This window comes from Prionailurus viverrinus, chromosome C1, assembly GCF_022837055.1.
Source record: "Prionailurus viverrinus isolate Anna chromosome C1, UM_Priviv_1.0, whole genome shotgun sequence".
Taxonomy (NCBI): Eukaryota; Metazoa; Chordata; class Mammalia; order Carnivora; family Felidae; genus Prionailurus; species Prionailurus viverrinus.
Genome location: NC_062568.1, coordinates 42264634 through 42291741, shown reverse-complemented (window position 1 = coordinate 42291741; position 27108 = coordinate 42264634). Strand labels below are relative to the sequence as shown.

The 27108-nt window shown below is 35.3% G+C and overlaps 1 protein-coding gene across 2 annotated transcripts in view; it reads right to left on the bottom strand.

Annotated features, from left to right (window-relative positions):
* Positions 1–19171: 19171 nt before the first annotated feature.
* CALCRL (calcitonin receptor like receptor) overlaps positions 19172–27108 on the bottom strand; it is a 104162-nt gene continuing 96225 nt past the window's right edge. For both annotated transcript variants that reach the window (XM_047872110.1, XM_047872111.1), the window contains one exon: positions 19172–22339. In XM_047872110.1, coding sequence (XP_047728066.1) covers positions 22124–22339 — 216 coding nt within the window. In that variant the 3' untranslated portion in view covers positions 19172–22123. The remainder of the gene's footprint in view (positions 22340–27108) is intronic.

Genomic DNA, 27108 nt, shown 5'->3' with positions numbered 1-27108 from the left:
ATTAGCTATTTTCTAATCTTTCCTAACAGTCCAAATTATAATTTATCGTTTGGGTGACCTCATCTTTTCTTCTTGCTTTTGCATGGCCATTCTTCTTGTCTATCAAGTCAAATGAGGTAACATTCACATGAAAACATTGGTGACACAAAATGTACTACACAATGTTATAATTTCAAAATTTGCATTAATAACCTCTCTACTATGGCTATTATCATGTTTGACCTTAGACCATCTGTTTTCCTTTAAATGTTCTCTCACTATTCCTTCTCTTGAATGACTTCAACCATCATCTTTCCAGGCCCTTGGGCACGATTTTCAGTCTTCCCCATCTCCTCTCCTCTCACTCTTCATAATCAAAATCTTGCAAAATATTCTTCTGTATTCCTCTGAGAAAAAAATTAATTTCATTTGTCCTCTTTTATCTACTCAATAGGATAATCCCTAGTGAAAGTTTTAGTCACATCACGTAGTTTTCATTCAAATCAATGCTCTTTTGTTCTTGATAAAAATTCTCCACCTAACTTGCAGATTCTCTTATTCTTGAACTTCCAAGCTCATTGCTGAGGGCCTCAAGGTCCTCAGATTCTTCCTGATCTATATGACTTTTCTCTTTCTCTCTACTTCGGCACATACTTGCCTTTTTCTTCAATTTCTATTAACAAATTGAATAATTTTAAGAATCCCGGGGATCATTGACTTTTTTGAACAGTAACTAATGATGTAAATATGATTTTAATTTATATTATTGAATTAATAAAATTTGGAAAAATGAACAATATAAAGATCAACAATTTTTATTTGTTCAAATCTAATCAGTTCTTGAACAAAAATTGTTGATCTTATGTGAGACATAATCATTATCACATCACTTAAACATGTCTTAGAAATTGTCATCCACTATAAATGCATATTACTGTGAAAACCATAGAACACTTACGAAAGAAATTGAGGAGGACACAAAGAAATGGGAAAGCATTTCATGCTCATGGATTGCAAGAATAAACATTGTTAAAATGTCTATACTACTCAAAGCAATCTATACCTCTAATACATAGATATATTTATAAAGATATGATAATCATAGATTTAAGCAAAGAATAACTATATTATCTTAATACACATAAAAAGCCACATATACAAAAGGAGAGATGTTTTTTGACTACATATGTGTTTGTTTAACTCACTGGACAAACAGTGGCTGGGAAAGTACAATTCAGTCTGTGAGTCCTTTAAAATTGGGAGTTATTCCAATTTGATGAAACAAGAAGGAGGAATGGGGGAAGGAAAGGTCTTTTAAAAAAGTTATTCCAGTGGCATTGGTCGTCTTCACTAATCTTAATTTTCGTTATAACAGATGCATAAACTTATGACATTCTGAGTTGGATTGAATTCAGCTATTTAGAGGAAAGAAATTATGATTATTGTCCTCAAGCCAAGATAACAACACACCGATTATGACTAGCCAAGCAGCCTGGAATTCACAAACCGCCTTATATTTATTTCTTCATGTTGGCTGTTTATCAGGAAGTGACTTCAGTAAAGAAGAGCTGTAATTCATTTATTAAGTAAACTCTCAAGGCTCTGAAAAGGATGGCACATACGCTGTATTCAAACACCGTTCTTTCACAATCTGTGTATGTAGACGTTCACTGCATTTAATTAGACTAACACGGCTTTAATCATTTGGAAAAGTAAGGTCAAGGTGAAATGGGTATATTTGGCTTTTGATCTCTTTGCTTTTGTTTCTGAAACATCTTATTGATCTGCATACAATAAGTTTTCTTCATAAAGAATACAAACCACAATTTCAGGCATCCTTAAGAACAGAATTCAATGTAAAATTTATATGAATAAACCAAAGACCAGTCTTGATTAAGATGATTTTGATAGCTGTAGATCTAAAAGTACTTTCCCAAAAATCATTTGTAGCAAACACTGAAACGTCTAAATAATAGGGGAAATTTCTCTGTTTCCATTATCTCTTTATCTCTGTTCCAAATACTAAACAAAATAGCAACATTTTTGAGAAGTAATTAAGTTTTTAACATATCCTGTTTTATTTCAGAATTCTTTCAACTTTTTTTCTTTTAATTGGGGGCCTCCAAAGTACTCTTAATTACTGCCTTGGGATTATTTCATTTCTGTTCTCATTTTCTCTCTCTTTCTCTCTCTCCTGCTTTTTGAGTTCTTAAACTTTTGGGTAATTATAGGTCCCTTGGAGGATCTGATGAATGTTATTGACTCTTTCTCCATTAAAAAATGCTTCAAATAATTTCATGTCTGAAAGCTCGTTCATGATGCTCATGTTAAGAACATTTGTTTTTCTACCTCACTCTTCTTTCTCATCTGTGTACCTAAATGCATATCAGTAGGCAAAACAATACCAACTTTAGGGTGAAGGGGCATGATGATCCTGTTCGCTGGAACTGACTTGAAATCTACACTTTGGTTTAAGGGCTTCTGTAGTACAGTTCTGGGCTGTGTTTTACATGTATATTCATACTATTATGAAACACTTATTATTTGGGGGCAAAGACTAAGATACAGAAAGTCCTTTTCCTTTTCCACATTTCTGATATGGTTTGCTGAATTTGTGAAATTGGGACTTTCTTCGGCTTAGAAAATTTGGTGGCGTATTGCATAAATAATATTTTCCCAATCTCTCCTGTATACTCTTTGAAACTTTCACATCCTACTTATTTATCAGCTGTTTTAGCTACTAAATTCTGTAACTTCTTTTTTTCATTATACATAGCATACTGATTTCTCTTTTCATCTATAATTTATTATAGAAATTTTTTATGAAGCATTTTTAGTAACAATGCTTTGCAAACCTCTTGGCCACTGGAGACCTGATGATGGAAGACTGTAAGTGTTGTGAGGCTGGTGAGCCGTCTGTGATTGTTTACCACTAACTGCATCTCTCGCACACTATAGGAATTGAATAAATACGTGTCGGAAGAATGAGTGAATTTAAAAGACCATGATAACAAATTATGTACAATATTGCAATTGCCATTGAATAGAAGTTGATTACAATAGTTCTTAGTAAACTTCAGTGTTGCTGAATATATCCTTTACCCTTGCAAGGAAGTCAAGCAGATCATCGAAATACCCTCAATGTCTTACACAAATTTTCATCACTCAGCCATAGATTTTATTCTCTCAGAGAAGCCAATGGATTCTTCTTTGGGGGATATTTATTCTCTATAGCACAATTATAACATACTTACAGTCTTCAAGCCAAATCATATTTAAATATATATATTAAAAAATATATATATATGGATAGACTGTAATTTGTAGACTTAGAGCAAGAGAAACCATAACTAATGATCAGTCATGAAGGCCTGCAGCACTAACACTAAGTGGCAAACCTAGGGTAAGAGATGGAATTCATATTGACGAATCTACACGTGCTTGTAAGGTGGTATGCAGATTATATTAGTGATCATCATTATAAAAAACATAAGGTGTTTAAATAAATTATTTATTTTAAATAATTAACACATTAGGGTTTATCAAAATTTTGAACTAGTGTAAATCATTATGCTGGAAGGAGATATGGATTAAATTTAAAAGGATACTTGAGTGAAATTTTGGCATGTAAGTATGCATGCATAAATTTAAATTATGGTACACTTATTATATTAGAGATGGAGGCACAGAGGAATAAAAGAATATCGTGAAGAAGGCAGATACCAAAACCAATTACTATGATAGTTGTAACCACTGATATAATCACTATGTGAACATGAGTCCTTTGGGAGAAGAAAACAGAACAACTACTTGCCTGAGGGAATGAGGAAAGGCCATGGATGAGATACATCTCAACTGGCCATGAATTATGAGTGGGAATTTGCCAAGAGGAGGAGGTGGGGTAGGGTATTCAGGGCACAATGTTCTGAAAGCATGTTGTGTGTTCAGAGAACGAGGAGAAAGTCTTTGTGCTTGCCTCAAAACCGTGGAGAAGGGAGGCAAGATGGGTAGAGAAATAACTTGCACCTGGTTTACAAGAGACTTAATGCTCTGTATGAAATATTTTAAACTTTATACCACAGGTAATGGTAAGTCAGGGTCTTAGGTAGAAAAATGAAATGGTCTGACTTGTTCTGGGTAAAGAATATTAACTGTTGGGAGCAGCATATGGATAATTGCCCAAAATGAGGAGAGATCAGCAGGAGGAAGTTATATAGGAGGAAGAAATAATCCTCCAACTGAAAGATTTTAAGAAACTGAACTAAGGCAATGGAAAACAATGATATTACGGAGACATTGGTGAAAACAAATTAATAGGTAATGGAGATTGATTGAACATATATAGCCAGGAAAAGGGGGTGTGTTTGAGGATTCTTAAAATTTGAGCTTAAGCAAGGGTCGCCTGGGTGGCTTGGTTGGTTAAGTATCCAATTCTTGATTTTGGCTCAGGCCATGATCTCCCAGTTTGTGAACTGACAGTTCAGGGATGCTTGGGATTCTTTCTCTCCCTCTCTCCCTGCCCTTCTCCTGCTCATGAACACACTCTCTCTCAAAGTAATAAACATTTTAAAAAATTGAGCTTAAGCAAAGACAGAACGTGACAATGCTCATTAAATACAGAATACAGTAAAATCTTGGATTGGGAGTAACTTGTTCTGTGAGTGTTCCACAAGATGAGCATTTCTAGTAAATTAGCAGTGTCATGCAATATGAGCAGTACATGATGCCGAATATCACGTGACCACAACTGAGCCAATGGTCTCTCTCTCTTACTCTCTCTCTGAGGGATTGTGGGTGATTGTCTTCTATGCTCGGATACTCAGTATCAGGCCACCATGTTTGGCAGAAATCAGTGATTTTTCAGAATGTTGGAAGGTGCCCACAACTGGAACTAGTGTATATTTTTTGTCACTTCAAAGCACCTATGGACAATCTTTTGCTTTTCAATACAAGACGAAGCTTAGGAATGCTTTGCTTCATTCTAGGTCAGGGTGCCTGCAGATATAGACCCTTTCCTCTACTGCCTTATTGCCAGTTACCTTAAATACAGTATATGACAAGAACTTATAAATACTGTACTATAGTCAACATCTGTGCTAGTATATACAATGGCCCTCATGCAGAAAAAGGTTGAAAAGAAAGGTGATAAGAAGAAGGAGATGATTACGGTGGAAGTTAAGAAGGAAATAATCAGGAATTACGAATGAGGTATGTGAGTGGCCAAAATTGCAAGATTTTATGTTTACATTTGCATCTCTTCTGTAGAGGAGAAGGAGAAAACGACAGAGAAATCCCTCACTTCAAATGAGATTAGTGAGATGTGTAAAATGTGAGAAACAGTGCAAAATTTTGTAGAAAAGCACCACCCCAATAAGGCTGTAGAAGTACAAGTGATGAATTTGTTTAACGACAATGCAATGTCACATTTGTGTGAAATCCTCAAAAGGAGACAAACGCAAGTGTCATTGGATAGGTTCCTTGTTAAAGTTGCACAGAAAGAAAAAGATCCCATTGAGCCAATAGATAGCAGTGATTCCATTAGTGATAGTGAAAGTCGTCCTACACAATAACTCTCCTCTCTCATCTCCCTCACACTAGCTGCAAAAGTTTTCAAAGGGAAGAGCAGGTTAATGTGTTTATTTTTTTTATATTTTATTTATTATTTTGTATTATATTACAGTATTGTAATAATTTTTATATGAATATTTTTGGGTTGTGCAACAAGTCATCTGAGTTTCCATTATTTCTTATGGGGAAATTGCCTTTGATATACAAGTGCTTTGGATTGCAAGCATGTTTCCAGCATGAATTATGCTCGCAAACCAAGGTTTTACTGTACTGGGAAAGATCAGGATTAACAGGATGAGTAAGTAATTCTATTTTAGATATGTTGATATGGGATGATTGTGAGTTATATTGATATTTCCAGAGCCGGTGTCCCTCCCTCCTTCCCTCTATCCATTCCTCCCTCCCTTCCTTCCTCCCCTCCTTTCTTTTTCAACTTCCCCCCTTCTCTTCCTTACTTCTGTTTCTTCAATATAAATGTGACAGTTGAAGCCATAACATTGATTGGGATCACCCAGAGAGAGCGAGTATGATTGGAGAAAGTAATCAAGGGCAACCAGTAAATTACTTGCATTTAAGAGATGGTTAGAAGAGGATAGTTAGTAAAGATGACAGAGAAAAAAATGATCATAAAAGTAGGTAGGGGGAAAAAATCAAAGATGTCTTAGAAGATGAAGAGGAGAGTCTAGCAAATTCTGCAGAGACTGAGGAGTAAGAGGATGTTGATGCCCCTGATAAGAGCAGTAAAAAGATTTTAATTCATTCATTTATTCAATAAGCATTTTTCAAAGATCTTCCAGTGTGGTTGTGGTTGGGACACAAATGGTATATATCAAAACATACATTGCAGTGAAATAAGGAAACTTTTACACTATCAATAATTTTTCCAAAAAAGTATTCCATTAAGAGTAGACCATTATGGGGGTGCCTGGGTGGCTCAGTCAGTTAAGTGTACGACTTTGGCTCGGGTCGTGGTCTCACAGTCCGTGAGTTTGAGCCCCGCATAGGGCTCTGTCCTGACAGCTCAGAACCTGGAGCCAGCTTTGGATTCTGTGTCTCCCTCTTTCTACCCCTGCCCCACTCACACTCTGACTCTCTCAAAAATAAATAAACATTTAAAAAAAATAGCAGACCATCATGGTTACTCTTTGGCTTTACATTGCAATCTTCTCTCTAGCAATGGTAATTCTACCAAAAAAATATTTCATCATATGGCATCTATCACCAACTGGTTTATAACCTCTTTTTCATGAATCAAAGACATGAGTCAAATGGGGATTTCAATCAAAATGGTTACTATGGTTTCAACTAAATATTGGTTACTTGAAATGAAAATCCAATAGAAAATTCTCCCAATCATCCCCACCAAACACTCATTATCAGTAGCCACCATCATTATCTAAAATTACTGGGTAAAATGGAAATTGTGTAAGTGAACTTTGTAATTTATCATTTAGAAACACAAACCTTCTCCACGTTTTTAACTATTAATCTTTAAAATGAATGACACATCCAGTTGTTAACAGCATGAAAGTCTGGATCCAGATATAATCCTTTACTTTCCCACTTATAGCCTCAGAGGTCTTAAGACAAATGTCTTAATTTCTTTTCAATTCCATAGTAAGCAAACCAGGAATTATAATACCGGCCTTACATAGTTAGGAATGAAAAGGAAATGAACTAATATGTAAGAAATAGCCAGGAAGAGTTTGGCAGGTGGAATTTTGATAAATAGCAATTATTAATATAACAAAGTATCTGGCAAAACTTGTAATACATAGTAGCTGTTTAACAAACCTAATCCTAAAACTACATTCACTGAAATGTCTTCCATTTCTTAGTAGCCCACTAGGCATTATAAATATCTTAACTACTTTAATTTATACAAAATCCTGAAAATTATTATTTTTGCCTTCTTGCTGAGTAGCAAAAGAAACATAGGAATTTGAGCAACTTGGATAAGGTAGAACATAACAGAACTAACATTTGCACATTGGCCTTTCTAACTCAGAATCCTGTGCAACTAGACATTACATGACCCAGCCTGCTCTCCTTCAAAACTTCTCCTCACCATTTCCTCCATCTTCTGATTTGATTTTTTTTTCATTTCCCATAAATTATTACCAGCCATTCAGAAAAGCAAAGCAACTGATTTTCTGAAACTCCTTAGGTATATACTTGTTCCCAAGTTCAGTAACTTGGGAGCCTCAGTTTACAAGTTCACATAGGGCTACTCTAATATAAAATCCCTTTAGGGGTATCAATAATTTTTATTAGATTTATTAAAGTTGTATGCATTTATCAGTCCAAAATATTTTCACCAAAACTAAAATTTTCTCCCTTCCTGATAGACACACTGAGTTTTTTCTCTCTTTGTTTTACTTAAAGCCGTGACTCTAAAACACTGATGTCATGGACAAGAAAATGGGAAACATGAAATGATAGTTAAAGAAGTAGTTAGTAACGTAAGTTTCAGAGCTGTGTCACTTTTTTTTTTACTTTTCACATGATAGAGAACAATATCAAAGTAACCATGTGATTGGCTGTTATCATTTAGTACCTAATAAGCGTTCATCCTTCCTTCTACACTTGAAAATATTAGAGATGATAATGGTTCTAACACTTCCTCAGCTGCTGCTTCTCTGAACTAGAATACATCTTGGAATGTTTTAGAGATCTTGGATACTAATGAAAGCTTTCATTTATTTTGATTAAAAAAAAGAAACTAAGAGATCTTTCTCTTTTCTGTATTTCAGTCACTCTCCCTGCCATTTCTTTTGTCAGTAGAAAAAAATAATGTTTAACAGTGGAATGATCCAGGCCTTATCCTCTGAGAAATCTAAGTGCCTTGTTATTTGGAATTCTCAAATTCTAAATGCCTGCAGCCGAATTTGGCAGGACTTTTTTTTTTTAATTTTTTTTTTCAACGTTTATTTATTTTTGGGACAGAGAGAGACAGAGCATGAACGGGGGAGGGGCAGAGAGAGAGGGAGACACAGAATCGGAAACAGGCTCCAGGCTCTGAGCCATCAGCCCAGAGCCTGACGCGGGGCTCGAACTCACGGGCCGCGAGATCGTGACCTGGCTGAAGTCGGACGCTTAACCGACTGCGCCACCCAGGCGCCCCTGGCAGGACTTTTTTAAATTTACTAAGCTTATTTGTTTGCTGATTATCTCACATATTTAGCAATGTTGCTCCACCATAAGCTCTGACAACTGCCTGTCATCCCGGGCATATTGTTTGAATGTCCACCTTTCCTTTTACCTAACAGACACTAATGCTGGTCCCCCATACTTTTTATCATTTTGGTTCCCTCTGTGCTCAAATATTACCTTTTAAAATGGAAGCTAAGCTTGAATTGAATGGTTGTGTAAGCAAAGAAATTATGTACACTCCCTGGGTCCAGGAGGATGGAATGATGTTAGAATTCTGAGCTGGACATCAATTTCTAGAACATAGCATGCAGAGAATACCACATGCATTGATTCACAGTCACCTTATCATTTTTTTTTTTCCTTTCAACTCTTGTCTGTGGATCTATTTCTTCCTTCTGCTAGGAAGGGTTGCTGAATGTATAATAGAATCCATTAACACAAATATAACCCAGGAGCTAATGTTAATTAAAAATCCACAGTCACAAGGAGGAGAGGCCATACGATGAGAGGTTTATCACCATACATATTTTAAATACTTTTGCCTGAGAAGAAATAGACATACTCAAGAGGAAATTAAAACTCCGGAGGCAACTATTCTAATTTGGAGCAAGACTAACTGAATTATAAAAGCAAAATCAACCGTAAGAATTTAAATCTATTCTAGATGGAAAGATCCCTTCACTATTTATCATTTCAACAGCGACACAATTGTATTTGAAAATATCTTATCTTGGACAGGTTTCTGAAAAGTGACCTGAGGAGGTATAAAAGAAATAGAAGGATTTGTCTATTGTTACAGTGAATCATTCTTCACTTGGGAAGTGAGACTTCACATGCATGGTACACTTAGGGACCCTGAGTTTTGAGGGATGTACACTTGAAAATATCAAAACTAGACACATTTATTCTGGTTTGGTTTCTTGAATACAGCATCCTGACTGCTTCCAAATTTCTTTCCTGAAGGTAAAAGTGTGTTCATCTTTGATAATGGTGTTGATGTTTTCTTTTGATTTATATCATTATGTGTGGAGACCAACTGTTCAAGACATAAATCTTTATACAATGGATTTGCTGTGCTCTGTTAGCAAAACAAAAACAAAAACAAAAACAAAAACAAAAACAAAAAAAAACAACAAAACCACAAACATTTGAGCATTTCTTTTTAATGGGTATCAATTTCAAGTTCTTCTGAATGATTACTTGCCAACATCCGTATGATTTTTTTAAACTTGTTTTATTTTTTATTTTTTTAAATTTACATCCAAATTAATTAGCATATAGTGCAAGAATGATTCCAGGAGTAGATTCGTTAGTGCCCCTACCCATTTAGCCCATCCCCCCTCCCACAACCCCTCCAGTAACCCTCAGTTTGTTCCCCATATTTATGACTCTCTTCTGTTTTGTCCCCCTCCCTGTTTTTGTATTATTTTTGTTTCCCTTCCCTTATGTTCATCTGTTTTGTCTCTTAAAGTCCTCATATGAGTGAAGTCATATGATTTTTGTCTTTCTCTGACCGACTAATTTCACTTAGCATAATACCCTCCAGTTCCATCCAAGTAGTTGCAAATGGCAAGATTTCAGTCTTTTTGAATGCCGAGTAATACTCCATTGTATGTGTGTGTGTGTATATATATATATATATATATATATATATATACACACATATATATATGTGTATATATATATGTATATATATGTGTATATATATGTGTATATATATGTATATATGTGTATATATATATGTGTATATATATGTGTATATATATATGTATATATATATGTGTATATATATATATATGTATATATATGTATACCACATCTTCTTTATCCATTCATCCATCGATGGACATTTGGGTTCTTTCCGTACTTTGGCTCTTGTTGATAGTGCTGCTATAAACATGGGGGTGCATGTGTCCCTTCGAAACAGCACACCTGTATCCCTTGGATAAATGCCTAGTAGTGCAATTTCTGGGCTGTAGGGTAGTTATTTTTAACTATTAGGGTAACTATTAACTAATAGGGTAACTATTTTTAGTTTTTTGAGGAACTTCCATAGTGTTTTCCAGAGTGGCTGCACCAGCTTGCATTTCCAAACATCCATATGATTTTTAAAAACAATTTTAGGATTTGATTTTTTTTTTTAATTTTTTTTTCAACGTTTATTTATTTTTGGGACAGGGAGAGACAGAGCATGAACGGGGGAGGGGCAGAGAGAGAGGGAGACACAGAATCGGAAACAGGCTCCAGGCTCTGAGCCATCAGCCCAGAGCGTGACGCGGGGCTCGAACTCCCGGACCGCGAGATCGTGACCTGGCTGAAGTGGGACGCTCAACCGACTGTGCCACCCAGGCGCCCCTAGGCTTTGATTTTAAGAGCCACCCATTTTTTCTTCCAAGCAATGCTATTGCAGTCACTTACAAAGCGTGGTCCCTGGGCCAGCTGCATCATCATCACCTGGGAACCTGTTCTAAAAGCAAGTTCTCAGGTCCCCCCACACTGGCTGAATCATTCTCTGGGGATGGGACTCCATAATCAGTGTTTTAACAAGCTCTACAGGGAATTCTGATGCACACTCAACTTTGAGAACCACTGTTCTTCTAAACTATGGCTTTTCACTACTTTGTGTATCTTTCACTCCTTTGGCAGTATGGTGAAGCCTATGGATCTTTTGTCAGAATAATACTTTTAAATATCCAAAATAAAATACACAGTTTACCAAGGAAATAGGTTATATTACAATTCTTTTATCCAAATATTAAAAACAAATTTGTGATACAACTATACATGTAGTTCTTTATTAAATGCATTTACCTAATGAGTAAGTCTAATAATGATCACAGTTTTAAAATATTGGTGATCAAAAATGTTATTTCCAGACTTCTGCAACAATCATGATTTGATATAATGATATCCGTATCTATGATTTATATTGGTGACAAAGTCATAGTTATGGCTAATACTGTTGTGGTTTTTTCCTATATTCATAAAGGAAGGATATATTGAATTTCAGCCTGCAGTTAATGAAAATACAAGCATGAACTTTCTGTGCATCTAAATTCATGGATCTCCTGAATTCTATCTACAACCCCTAGGAGAAAAGAAGCCTTATAAGATGGGTGATTTGCAGTGTATCCAAAAAAATGCTTATTTTGTCATATAATAAATATGATACATTGTAAAACAACATAGGAGACAGGATATGAATCAAATGTGTTCTGGAAGCCATAGAATAAATTGTTCTCCCCCAGGGCACCTCGTGGTCTAACACCTGTGACAGTGAAAGCATAGCTGATCTAATAGTTTACTGGAAATTACCAACAGTGCTACATATTTTCCTGCTTAATCATACAAAACCTTTGTATTCATTATAATTTAAAATTTTTTTCCACACACCCTGCCAATCTTTACCTGTCACTTTATGTATTAATTGACACCTCCCATGATTCCTTAGAACCTCTTAGAAACAGTGAATTTTCAACTCTTTGTGTTTTCACTGCTAGCCCCTTTGAAGAAATGGATATTCAAAGATCACATAAACAAGTCAAGGTCATGGAGCACAGTTCAGGGCCTTAACTTCCACTTAGTTCCACATTTCTGGTTCTGCATTCTGGCCTCACTGGCATAGCTGCAGAGAGGCAGGGAGCCAATGAGACCTGGCCTGCCCCCCATTTGAGATAGCTGAATGGTGGTATCCATTGAATAAAAAGAACAAAAAGGGATCCTTTCTATTTTATCCACTGATGACAGACTACTCAAACAGGAAATAATCAGAGTATAAAAGGATAAATCTACTTTCATCATGAGACAGAAGAGACAATAGACTGTCAAGAAAGGAACATGCTGTTATTTTGTAGATGGGACATTGTACAATAGGAATTTGTGCCAATCCCTTATTTCAGAAGCCATTATTTCAAAGTCTTGTCTTTGCCTTTTAGCTCCTTTTATTTGACAAATTCTCCCCCTTACCCTGATTATTAAAGGGCAATAAAAGGTCTTCTGATGGGCTTTCCTATAAATTATTTTCTTCATGTTGTTTCTTATTGGTATGAATAGCTTGATACTGTTTCTAGTATCAAATATTGACACCTATTTCTAGTCTTAACTTTATAATATGGAAACAGAGAGACATTAACATACATTTTCTAGTGCTCAGTTTAATTATCTGAGGATTACATTTGCCCTACTGATTCAAATATAGTTTTTAATAGATGAAGGAAAAGGAATGAATATTTATTGAGTGCCTACCATGTCCCAAGCTCTCAATGTAGAAGAGCCAGTGTAAAACGGAAAGGGGATAACACACCTGGGCAGGTAGAATAGAGGAAAAGAAAGTAGAAGAACATAAACATCTGCAAATGTGACAGCAATTCGGGAAGGCAGAGGCTGGCTGTGAGAAGGCACAAAGCAAACTATCAGGTAGGAAGAATTCAGGAGAATCTTAGTGGGGTAGAAATATCTGCAAAATATCAGTAGCAGCAGGAATTGACCAAAGTATTTTAGTGGTAGACAGTGCTGAGTTTTCTCCTTCAGCTTTTGTGATGGGAAGAGAAATGTCTGTTGGCAGCTGCAGATAGAAAATGTAAGAAAGATGGAAGACAGGGCAAGTCTGTCTACTGTGAAACAGAACTGACTGCATTTTTATAGGACAAAGGGGGGGGGGACAGTGTTTTCTGTTAGTTTCTATTTATCATACATAACCTTTATATTTGGAGAGTTGAATAAAAGCAAAGAGGAGAAAACCAGATAGAGCTTCTTTGCAGGAGAGAGTGTGGATGCTTTCAGCGAGGGGCTTCTTCATGAGAACCACTGTCTCCAGAGAAAGAACAACTGCCCCAAAACTCTGATGCATAAGGCCATGTTTGGGAGGACAGTAGATATTTATTATTAGGTTAATTCCAGGAAATAAATAACTTAAATTTTCTTTAGAACAACAGTGAAGCTGGTTTTAAAAATCTATCAGTGAAAAAAGCTGTGACTTCTCTTTTTTTTAATGCTTACTTATTTATCATGAGAGAGAGAGAGAGAGAGAGAGAGAGAGAGAGAGAGAGAGGAAGCAGGGGAGGGAAGAGAGAGAGGGAGAGAGAGAAAATCCCAAGCAGGCTCTGCACTGTCAATGCAGAGCCTTATGCAGAGCTTGATCCCAGGAACCATGAGATCGTGACCTGAGCCAAAATCAAAAGTCAGATGCTCAACCAACTAAGCCACCCAGGTGCCCCAAAGCTTATGACTTCTGAAGGAATCCTATTTCAATTACACTTAGCAAATAAAAGGTAAAGATTGCTAGTTACTTTCAGGAATGGCCCATGCTTGACAGGACCATGAGGTATAATATTTGATCAATAGAGTTGTTAGAATAACACTAGTAACGCTAGTTGTTTTCATGGTTATTGCCAAGAATTATTGAATTGTGAATTATTGAAAATGGCAGATAATTTTGGGCTTTAGTATACATAATAAAAGCATGAAATAGATCTTTGGGGGAAAAAAAGAAAAAAGTCTTAACCATTTAATAAGTACTTTTCAGTTGGGGTCAGGGAAGGTTTAGAGTAGAAGTGAATTAGGGAACATATAATTCATTATCCAAACCAAGAGATGTTTATCTAGGAAAATGTCTCAGACTCTTCCTTAATATCTGTGGAGCCTGAGGCAAGCGTACAAATTGAAGCCCATATATTTGACATATTTCAAGTATACAAAGGAAGCCACAAAACGACTCAGTAGCTTTGTCTTTCTATTTTAACAAATAAATTTTCAAAACACCCAAGAAGATTAGTTTCAAATTAGATGTCATAATTCTCAGAATCCTTGGAGTTTTGTATGAGGACATGCTGATATTGGGTGAGCTGGCCCCAGGCCTTAGAAGGCTCTTTTTGTCCATCCCCAGCCCCTCCTAACACTGGCAGGGTCTCTCATGCAGATGTAAATTCACCCTTCAGCCTGCATACTGAGTCTATTCACTTCTCAGTATAAACAATGATCCTAGGGCCACTCCTTGAAATGAGAGATGGGCACAGAGGAGGTATGGCCCATCATCAGAAAGGGGAATGCAGCCAAAAGACTTGTATAGTTCCCGGGTATGAGCATAAGCCATTTGGGCTGGAAGCTCTGGGGTCCCAAGATGCCCAGGACATGGTTAGAAGGGGAGAGTTAAGCTCCAGGTAGACATGTTTTCTTGCCTCAGATAACCCCCTTTCACATGGAAATAAGACCAAAGTTGGGGTTCTGAAGTGCCAGGACAAGAACAGAGCCCCTTTCTCATGAATCTAAGGCCAGTCTTGCAAATGCTAAACTGAAATAGATACCAGGACAACAAGCAACAAACCTAGATGCTTCAGAAAACTGGAATATATGGTTAGCCTAAATTTATGGAGCGTATGCCAGAATGTAAATTGCAGTCTGGAAAAGTGTCCTGGGTGTGTAGACCTGGATCAAACAGGTGTTCTGTAGAAAGTGCTCTGTGTGTGGGGCACCCAGGTGACTCAGTTGGTTAAACATCTGTCTTTGTTTTTGTTAATTTTCTAATGTTTATTTATTTTTGAGACAGAGAAAGAGACAGAGCATGAGGGTGGGAGGGGCAGAGAGAGAGGGAGACAAGGAATCTGAAGCAGGCTCCAGGCTCTGAGTTGTCAGCCCAGAGCCTGACATGGGACTCAAATTCATGAACTCTGAGATCATGACCTGCACAGAAGTCGGACGCTCAACCTTCTGAGCCACCCAGGAGCCCCTAAGCATCTGACTTTTGATTTTGGCTCAGGTCATGATCTCACAGTTCATGAGTTCAGGCCCCACATCGGGCGGGCTCTGTACTGACAGTGAGGAGCCTGTTTGGGATTCTCTGTCTCCCTCTCTCTCTGCCCCTCCCCTGATCTCTCTCTTTCTCTCTCAAAATAAATAAATAAATATTAAAAAAAAGTAGCTCTTTGTATATTATTGGAGATGAAAAGCATTCTTACCAAAACTTTGTAGGAGTAAATAACACTAAAACTAAAAGACACAGCTGGGCAAGCTTCTTGGACACAAAAATCAAAAGGAGAAAAATGACTCTGGCTGCATTTGTGACATGAGCATGAAGAAATAAAAGGCTAAAGTGACCTAAATGAACTTTAAGGAGGAAGAAATTTGTGAGGAAACTGGATGATATCCTATGAAGAAAGCGGATCAAGAAGACAGCCATCAACAACTTTCTGGAACTAGACTTAGGCAATAAGATAACTTTTACAGAAGGCCTATTTCAGAAAAGGAAGCATTATCTGATTTACAGGACAAGTGTAAATTTGAGTTTTGTTGTTGTATTTTGTTTCCTTTATTATGAGGTAATGAGTAGTATACAGACCTTGTGATGAAATAAAGGAGTGTTATGCATTGAATGTTTGTGTCCCCCCCCCCCAAATTAATATTGAAGCTCTAACCCCCAATGTTTGAAGATTGGGCCTCCAAAGAAGTAATTAAGGTTAAATGAGGTCATAAATGTGGGGCCCTGATCTAATATGATTAGTATTCCTATAAGAAGAAAGATATATTGCTGTCTCATTTTCTCTCCACTTGCCCAAAGAAGTCTCATAAGTGCACAGCAAGATGGCAGCTGTCTACAAGCCTCAAGAAGAGGCTTCAGAATGAAACTTTGATCTTGGTACCTTGCTGGCACTATGATCTTGGCACAGGACTTCTCAACCTGTAGAACTGTGGGAAATAAATTTCTGTTGATTAAGCCACTCTGTCTGTTGTATTTTTTATTATGGAGCCTGAACAGACTAAGACATGAAATAAACAATAACAGACTGGGGATTAGATATATTAATGTGTTTCCAGAAAATTTTTGACAATAATGGGATAGAATATAATATATAGCCTGAGCTAAGATAAAGAGGTCAAGGGAGGGGTGCCTGGCTGGCTCAGTTGTTAGAGCATACAACTCTTGATCTTGGGGTCCTGAGTTCAAGCCCACACTAGGTGTGGAGCCTACTTTAAACAATAAATAAAATAAATGTTTTTTAAATTAAAGAGATCAAAGGAAAGTTGAAAAGACATTTTTTAAAAAAAACATTTATTTTCAAGACACAGACACAGTGCGAGGGGGCAGGTGCAGAGAGAGAGGGAGACAGAATCCGAAGTAGGCTCCAGGCTCTGAGCTGTCCGTGCAGAGCCCGACACAGTACTCAAACCCACCAACAGTGAGATCATGACCTGAGCTGAAGTTGGACGCTCAACCGATTGAGCCACCCAGGCTCCCCAAAAAGGACAAAGTGAAATAGAAAAAATTAAGAAACTTATTAAAATAAAATTACATGATAAAAATATTTGGGAATTCAGCAAGCCAGAGAAATGCCTTCCAGTTGAGGTCTGAAGGAAAAGAATGTAGATGGAATTTAGAAACGATAGAATATCCATTCAACTTTGCTGTAAGTGTGGGCTAGGGGTGTTCCTTGGGGTTTTAGTACTCCTAGATTTTCCAGAGGGATGGTTCAACATCCCTGAATCTAATATCAGTGAAATTCTAGGCTTTTACTTGTAGCTTGAAAGAGACAACTGGCATCTTCACTTCTTTCCCAGTCAAAAATTAACAAGGATTTTTTTTTCTACAGACATCTATACTTGCCAGGTGATGATTTCAACACATTTGCCTTTTTAAAGAAAGACAGCAACCATACCAGTCATGTAACTTGTTAATAAGCCCATTTCTTATATTTGGTATTCCAGGGATGGCATGTTTGTAAAGAAGAGGGAGTAAGACAGAATGAATTCATGATTTTCTGGATGATAATGTCATTTTACTCCCTGTTTGGATTATCATTTTTGGCTCTGTCTCCAGCAAAATATTAAAAAGAGTGACCTAGACACTTCTTATCCCCCATTCTCTCTTTTTATCATGTGATATTACCACTGTTTTAACTGTTAGGGTACAAAATATGTCAAGGCTTATCTCCTCTCCCCCCCCCCCCCCCACACACTTGTTTAGAGCTTTCATGACTATTTATGAAATTTAGAATCATCATGTCTGGTCTCAAAATAATTAACTACCATTATTTTTATTTGGATCATATATACTTACAATGTAGTTTTTAGGGGAAAATTGACATCTTTATGGTGATCTTCTTCTTCAAGAACATCATGTATTTTTCCATGAACTGATTGATGTCTTCTATTGTGATTGTTTGTAGTATTGAAATGTATTTCACTCATTTCTTATTTAAGTTGTTCCTATTTATTTTACCTTCTCTTGATGCTGTTACAAATTTGCTCCTTTTTACCCTACTGGGCGTCTACCTGGTTGTTATATGTGTATATGGGAAATATGTATCTGTGCACATTTACTTTGTGTGTTGTTATATTTCTGAATTCTCCTACTGCTTAGAATAGCATTCAAGGGGTGTCCATAGCTATCACCCCCCCTTTTTTACTTTAAGTGTATTTATTTATTTTGAGAGTGAGAGAGAGGGAGAGAAAGAGGCTGTGCACATGAGCTTGGGAGGAACATAGAGAGAAGGAGAGAGTGAGAATCCCAAGCAGGCTCTACACTGTCAGCACAGAGCCTGACGCAGGTCTCAATCCCACAAAACGTGGGATTATGACCTGAGCTGAAATCAAGAGTCAGAGACTTAACCGAATGAGCCACCCAGACACCCTCATCTCTCTTTATATATATGTATATATGTACATACATACAAATATTTATTGTACTTATTGCATGTGCAACATATTGCTTTCTCATTATATAGGCAAGATATATGTTAGAGTCATTGAAGTGTCTTTTCTAGTACTTTCTCGTACATCCTTTTAGGTTATCTCTACCTTTCATTATTTTGAGCTATTTTACAGATTTGTTAGTTGCATAAAATTGATAATGATGTACATTTATTCTCGATTATAGAAATACATACTAGTTATTCAATAGAACGTAACTGATTATTGCCATAAGAATAGAGCATCTATTTATAAATTCATTTCAACATATCTTATATTCTTCTATATACGTGATACTTGAATTTTTCCATGAATTGTGATATATTGTTCCGTCAATAATGAAAGAACTAACCAAAATCTGGGACACATTTTCATTTTATATTTGTGAGTCATGATTATTCCCCCTTTTAAAATTATCCCTAAATAGTTATTTTCCTTCTTTTTCTTTCCTCTGTTCAATACAAAACTACACAATGGAACATAATGGAGAAAGGAGAGAAATTCCTGTACATTTTCCTCTTTTGGGCATCCTTTCCCTTCTTTCAGCCTAGAAAGGAATTTAAATACTTATTTAGAATTTTATTTCTTTAGAGTTTTCTAGCTTGAAAAACAAATTCACAATTTTTTTCAAATTCATAATATTTAAAAAATTGGTTTATGGGATGTTTTACTGGCTTATTGTAGATTTTAAAGAGGGAAAAAGAGATATAGTCATTGATTTTAGTAGTATTCCACTGACTGCTATAAACAGTTATGTGTATAAATTATTCAACACTTCAGTACACATGCGTGAAAATCAACTTTAACTCATAACTTTAATATTTTCATACAATCAAAAAATAGAGATGTACATTAAGTAGACATAATATGACTTATTTTAATTGATCAAAATATCTTGTTTGTGACTTACAGATAAAAGAAGTGGTGGTTTCTATTAGCAGGTTAAAACCAAAAGACAATGAAGTTCACACTTAAAAAAATTATTAAGCCAATAAATACAGCACTACACCTACCACTAATACTATGTACACACTGCGTTACATTTGAGCAAACACCAAATTCCAGAATGGATATTTTATGAATGAATTCACTGGAAAATAACTTTAGAAAATGAAAAAGGACAAACTAGAATTTTTTAATTAAAATCTGACTTACACAAGTACTTACAGAAAAGTAGCAGATCTGTATTCTGAAAGGTAGAAATTCCCCAAATTAGTGTTTAGCTACCCCAAAAATTTGGCTTTAAAAAGTATTTATTTTATCTTTTCTTTATAAGTAAGATATAAAGGAGATCCTAGTTATCACATCAGCTTTAGAGAAGTCTAATATTTGAAAATATTACTCATAAGAAAATATGGCTACAAAACTGAGTAATTATTGGCTGCCTTCATCTAAAAACTGTGCACTAAACAATTATAAGCCATAAAAGAAATCTGATCTAAATTTAATATGATAAAAAAACAGAATAAAAGAAACACTGGAAAATGACAGTAAAATTTTACTGTAATGCTCATGGAGAATTTGACAGACAGAATTGTCTACTGTCATTTATGGTTGAGACTTGACAGTTTGTCTGGAAGAATGTGGAAATATGTGATCAGTATGAAGCAAAGGATTTGAGTCTTTGAAGAATAAGTAGCTAAACAGTGAGTTTATTTAAAGGAATTTTTGTATTATTTAGACAGTGGCAAGTCTGGAACAGCCTGCATTCCTTCCTGTGATAGCTTGCTGTAAAATCCATAAATTTAGAAACAAACGACAAAATCTTTGCATGTGTACAGATGAATTATAAATATATTGACCAAGCCATTTAATCTGTTAGTTCTTACTAATTTAGATAATTTTCCTGGACAATTACAAATGACTTCGGAACTCACAATCTATTGACAGTTAAGAAAGAATCTATGATTACTCAGTCATTAGTTTAATCCATTTTAAGCAAATTGACACACTAGAAAAGCACATACACATAGTAACTTGTCCTCCTCAAATTGAATTTTACTAATTGAAGGCATTTTTGTTTTTCAGAAATTCCAGTGGAAAATAACATTAGGGGAACAACTGAATCCCATTTAAATGTCACTTTAATTCATTAGCAAGGCTTTCTTCCATCTTAATTTAATTACTCCCTAAATGTTCTGACAATTTTTCTTCACTGATGTATTCAAGTCTTTCACTGATTTCTGGTATCATATTATCATAGTAGCTCTAATAAAGCATTGTATATGATATATATGTATATATATTCTATTCCTGTAATTTTTTAAAAAGTCTGAACACTCTCAAAACCATAAATGTTTATGCAGTAAGCGTCAGAAAAGTAATATTTTTAATGGTGTGAAAACCATAAGAATGGCAGATTGACATTTTTTACTATAGGAATCCATTAACATTACTGGATTAGAATGCAAGTTCATCGTCAAAATAAAAGGAGAAATATGTCAAACATACCTATTATTAAGGTATGAAAGCATCACCTAAGCTAATATAATAAAACAATGGCTTGATTTTTTTAAATAAATATTTTATATCTTATCATAGATATTTCTGTTCTCTTGGTTCTCAAACAAACTTCTGATGCTGGCATCTGGTTGTCTTTAAAATATTTACCAAATATAGAATTCCAGACTCTATTTTATTATAAAATCAGCCCAGACACAGTATCAGATATTAACATGCATACATTGTTACATTATGTATTTGTTTTTTTAAAAACTTACCTAGGTTGTACACATTTGATTTCAGACTATAAAATAGAATAACAGAGTATTTACAAGCTTATTTTTCATAACAAATTTTTTTTACAAACTTCCAAGAAAATAAGAAATCCTTCACTGATTTCCTTCATGTAAAATAATTGCCAGTTTGTCTACACAGTAGAAATGGAAGGGGCAAAGTTTCTATTTACAGATACAGGGAAACTGATTCCCTCCCACTTGTGTAGTAAGATAGGAAAGTAGCTGACAAGGATGCTTTGTAATATCAACCAAGATATCCCCCTGATGATGCCAAAGTAGGATTGTATGTCTGACATACTATTCATCAAACCTCAAAAACAGATATGACATTGGATATAACTGTGATGTATCAGCCAATGAGTAGCCAATAGCAATTCTACTCTACTGCTTTTCTTGGGGAGAAGTGGTTAAGCCAACAGAAATAATGACCTCTTTATGCAGTCCATTTGAAAGGGTAAATACAAAAAGGTTAGAATACCTACTTGGTTAAAAAAAAATCAACTGCACCAATGAATATGGGATGAAGATTTTTAAAACAAACAAATGAAAAGTTAATTTTCCCTCTAAGTCTATAGGCCTCAGCTAGGCCTGTTTAGCCAACAAGAGTAGAATCACGCCCGACGCGTATATGAACTTTACAGTCTTATTCACATGTGAATTCGTGCAGTGGTGTACTAGAGCTGGCACATACCAGCCTACAAGAGTTGACTGTCCTCATCTTTTCCCAGTTTCACATTCAGTGATGTCAGATTGGTAGACCGAAATTAGCCCTGGTGGGAATACACCATAGAAACTGGAAAAACATTACAAATCAAGGGTTTTTTTCCCCTCCCAAAGAGCTAGTTGTTAAACATTTAACAAAATACTACTGAATTGATGTGAGGTGTTTCTTTGTGGTATTCAAGAAATTCATTTTATACTGAAGTCTTCTGGTTGTAAAGTCATGGATCCAAGTCCTTGAGTTAGGAGTGACCCAAAATAGTTAAACAGTATTCCCTCTATTATCAATCATATAACTTTTCTGGTTTTAAGACAACATTTTCAATATCGTGGATGCTTTTTCCATTTAAGTGTTCACTGGGACAGTCATGACTGTATCCTGTACCATCACTGATTGTGGACACTGTGTAAGACGCACTGCGAAGAGCATCTGAATGGGAGAAGCTGTTTCCAAATTGGATTTTATATTGGTTCCAATTTCTTTTCAGAATTGCTTGAACCTATCAATCAAAAAGAAACAGAAAGGACAAGAGCAATCCATTATCTGAAATAAGGATACTGTATTTAAAAGTACAATAAAATAATTTATGTAAAACTTTAGAAAAACCAAAAACATTGATGTTAATTCGTGAATAATATTGCTCTTTTTAAATTAAAACATTAAATTGGAAACATTAGGAAATTTACAGTTAGGAAATTCGTTGCCTTGCTCTTTATTTTAGATTCCCTCAATATTTTTTTCATGCCTTATCTTTGAAGCTTTAATAATGCATATGAATGTATTATGGTCAAACAAGTAGTTAATCCAGACCCCCTTTTGTAAGATTGTGTGCGTAACATTTACTTTTATATCAGTATCTTAAATAATAGAATGAGAAGATAATTAGAGTATAAAAGAAGAGAGGAAGTATAAAAGAAAAAGCAGTTAGGGAAACAGGGAATATAAATCATCATCATCATCATTAACAGCAGCAGCAACTAGTTTTTACGGAGTGATTAACACATGCCAGGTATTGTGCTACATTCTGGAAAAAAAAGATCAGGGTTTTTGTCCTCCTGAGGCTTACTAGCCAGAGGGAAGACAGCATTCAACAGGTAATGACAAATGAGATGAGCCTGTGAAAACGTTTAGGAATGTTACCACTCCACTTTTTTTTGTTTTTGGATCTCCCTCTGACTGGATGAATTTGATGTCAACTGGCTTCCTTCTCCTCTAAAGCTAGAGATCAGGACTTGTAGGCCATATATAGTGACCTAGGTTTGAATCGAACATGAGACACAAAGGTGATTTTCTTCATACTGAGTCAGTGAGTGGAAATGAGAATATTCAAATACATCTCCAGTTTGGCAACCTGGCTGTTTCCAGGTGTCTGATGATTGGGCACACTGGTGTGGGACTCTGCTCCTAGGTTACAAGTGTATTAGCCACATCCCTGTGACCTAATCCAGATCTGTCCAAAACATATGTATAGCTTTGAACTGTCTTCCCCACACTATCTACTGCTCTTTGACCCTTTGCTTCCTCACAGGGAATTTGAGCATCACTAAAAGCAACTTTCCAGTCATCCATGTACTAGAAACATACTCATGCAATAATTGTTTAACTTTCTGCTAATATATAAAATTCCCCAACTTTTAATTCACTGTAATCATGTGTAAAAATTAATATTAACCTTTAAAATAGGATGGCTTAGTTAAGTCTTCATTGTTTTATATAACAGATCGAGAAAACTTCTCCAAATTATGAACAATCTATTACTAATAGCTATTCCCAGGAGATCTTTTAATGAGAGAACTCAGTGGGATACTTCAAAGTCCTTTGAGTCTCCTGTTCTCTGTCACTTAAAATGGACATAAAGTTTTACTGTCTCACTTTATGTTTTAGCATGTAGAAAAACAGAAGACACAGATAGAAAGTCAAACCGTTTCTTTTTTTTAAGTTTTATTTATTTATTTGAGAGAGAAAGAGAGAGAGAGCATGAGCCGGGGGTGGGGGGTGCAGAGAGAGAGGGAGAGACTGAATCCTAAACAGGCTCAGCAGTGTCAGCACAAAACTTGATGTGAAGCTTGAACTCATGAACCATGAAAATCATGACCTGAGCCAAAAACAAGAATTGGCTGCTTAACTGACTGAGCCACCCAGGGACTCCCTAAAGTCAATGGGTTTCTTTAGTTAGAATTCCAAATGAGTTACTAAAATTTCGGGTAGCTCTATTGTAGAATTTAAAAGTTATGTAATTAGAAATGCAATAAACTGGTTTTAAAAATTGTATTTTATGAAATTCACAATCTCAGGACTTTCCAGTTTATTTCTTTATATATATTCTTCAGGACTTTCAAGTTTATTTCTTTATATATATTAACTATGTCGGAAAGGAATAATTTATATTCTTACACAAATAAAGAAATAAAAGCCTTTATGGGACAATGAATATATTTATCTTGCAAAAAAAATCATATTTTGTTTCCCTCATGGTTTAGTAATGTCTTTCTTTATTCTCCAAATAGCATATTTAATTTAAAGCAATTTAAAATAGGGGCACCTGGGTGGGTCAATATCTGTCACCTTTTGGTTAAGCATCCAACTTGTGGGTTCGAGATCTGTGTTGGGCTCTGTGCTAACACCTCAGAGCCTGGAGCCTGCTTATGATTCTTTGTCTCCCTCTCTCTCTGCCCCTCTCCTGCTTGCACTCTGTCTGTCTCTCAAAAATAAATAACACTTAAAAAATAAAGTAATTTTAAATAATATCTGCATACATAAAGTCTTCAAGAGCATAAGCAAACAACAGATGAAAATGGTTTTAGAATGTGCCTTTTAAATATTCAAAGATTTACAACAAAAATGACGTTGGGCAGATTATCTAGATATTCCTGATGGGAATTGGTTTTGATCCTTATTTTATGCTAAATTCATTTCTCTTCCCTTTGCTACTAAATGATGGATTGACTGAATACCTTTCCTATATAGTTTCTGTTTGAAAGGAAATGGAATGTAGCTATATACAAAAGATTCTACATAAATGTTGGGAAGAAGTTGACAAGAAGAAATATCATAGCTGTGAATGTATAACTTTTTTAAAAATGAAAGCTTAAATTAAATTCCAACAGCCAAGATGCCTTTTGAAATATCTGTTTGCTCTTGAAATATCTGCTTTGATTACAATCATCACCCTATTTCTTCCTTGCAACTAAATCATCAGAAAAGCCATGAAAGGTCAATTTCCTGAACTGTGGGGACATTTTTACTGAAGTTAAAAAATGAACCTAATTAAAGACCTATGGGCCTGTAGACATCCTTTTGTTTATATTATTCTCTATAAGGACTTAAGTTTTTCATCTGCTTCCTCTAATATATATCACATGTATTCAACAGAACATTAAAGTGACCACTCTTAGTACACTTTTAATGAAAAAATTATGATGGGAAGAGATAACAAGGAAAATTGACATTGGAAGGGAAGGTGTTAAAGATATGAAAATGTTTTTTATTGCCTTACACATGAGTATTATATAAATAGTAAATCCCACTGTTTAGAATATAACCTTACAACATTATATGCCCATTAGCGCTTCATAAGGAAGCTATAAATCCTTATCCTAAATCAATTAAAAAATATTTAATAGAGCTTCATATAAAAATGCTACCTAGTTTTCATTAAAGAATGTAGGTTTGATTATTATCAATAAATCTTTTTGTTCACTTTATAAAAATACTCTCAGGTATTGTTCGATTTACTCCTGAGGCAATGGAGGGCCCTTCTAATGACAAGAGCTCTAGTTTGTGCTAACAGTGCACATTTTATCTGAGTGGGCTAGAGATGAGATGAATGTGGCCTGATAATTTGTCAAGCCACCATTATTTAGTGAGAAATGCAAATAGGAATATTTTGGATAAAAAAATACATAAAATTGTTACTTAAAAAAAAAGAAAAGAAAAAGATAAAGACTAAGCTAAAAGGAAGCTATTTGACCTCCCGTGGAAAGCAAGAAGGAGATTTAAGCCGGAGCAAGTGATTTTAAGAAGTACATGACATAGTTGGAACAACACAAAATGAATTTGGCAGCTGTGTCTTCATGTTATGAGAGTGGGAAAAACTAAGAGGCAAAAGGACAAAAAAGGAGGGATTATAGTATTTCCTAAGATGAAAAATGAGTCATCCACAAATAGAGACTGCATCTTGAGAGATGAAGAAAAGGGGACAGATATTGGAGATGTTGTAAAGAACCAAAGGATTTGGCAACAACTAGGCTCAAAGATTTTGTATTATTGTAATTTTTTGCTGCCAAAATTTTCTCAATTTTAGGACATGGCAGAAGATCAAGGTCTCTGTCTCTTTTGCTTACACAGAGAGAGTGCAACAAGATTGTTAGGCATTAGTTTAGATATTCCCTGAGCAACCTTTCCAAATAAAAAGGCCAATTTGAGATTGATTCCAAAATGATTAATGCTCCTACTTGTACATATATTTTTGAAAATAAATGACTTGAAAGATCTAATAAGGAATCTATAATGTACTGATAATCTGTTGAGGGTGGGGCATGGTGATAAAATTTTAGATTCCTAGCCTACACTAATCTTTGTGAGACTTGTGTAAGGAACTTACTTTTTTTTTTTTAACTCCTTTAATAAAGTAAACACCAAGACTCCAGAAGGTTCAGAATATTGCCCAAATTATTACATCCAGGAACAAAGTAGCATTTTGGGGGTTTAAATGCATTGCTGTGTCTGTGCTTTTATTCTACATTGCTTCCTATCACAAAATATTCTACTAGTGATTATGTTTTGTACACTTAAAAATTACCCTTTAGAATACTATGTCATGTCTCTGCAGATGCAGAGGTGTATTGTTCATATTCCATGCAAGTTCTTTGGCCTGTTGTCTATTTCTTTCTCATCTACCTTTAACTGTAAAATCCTATATTGGCAGCAAATAGGATTGTCTAATTCAGTTTATGCAGTCATAAATTTATAGAGGTAATCAATGCTATTTGAATTATATTATCAAAACAAATGATTTCTCTATTTTTCCTAATTTCATATTCTATCTATGCTTCTCATCTACTTCAGAAAGAGTCACCATTGTCTACTATATAGCAGAAGCATCACGGAAGCACCACCTAAAGATATGAAATATAGCCTCCCATGTTTGACAGTTCTACACTCCAATATAAATAATTAAGTGAAATAAAAATTTTTAAAAATCAATTTGATGAAATCAAACATGAAATTTCATTATTTGCTGAGAAAGAAATAAATTCTTATTAAGCA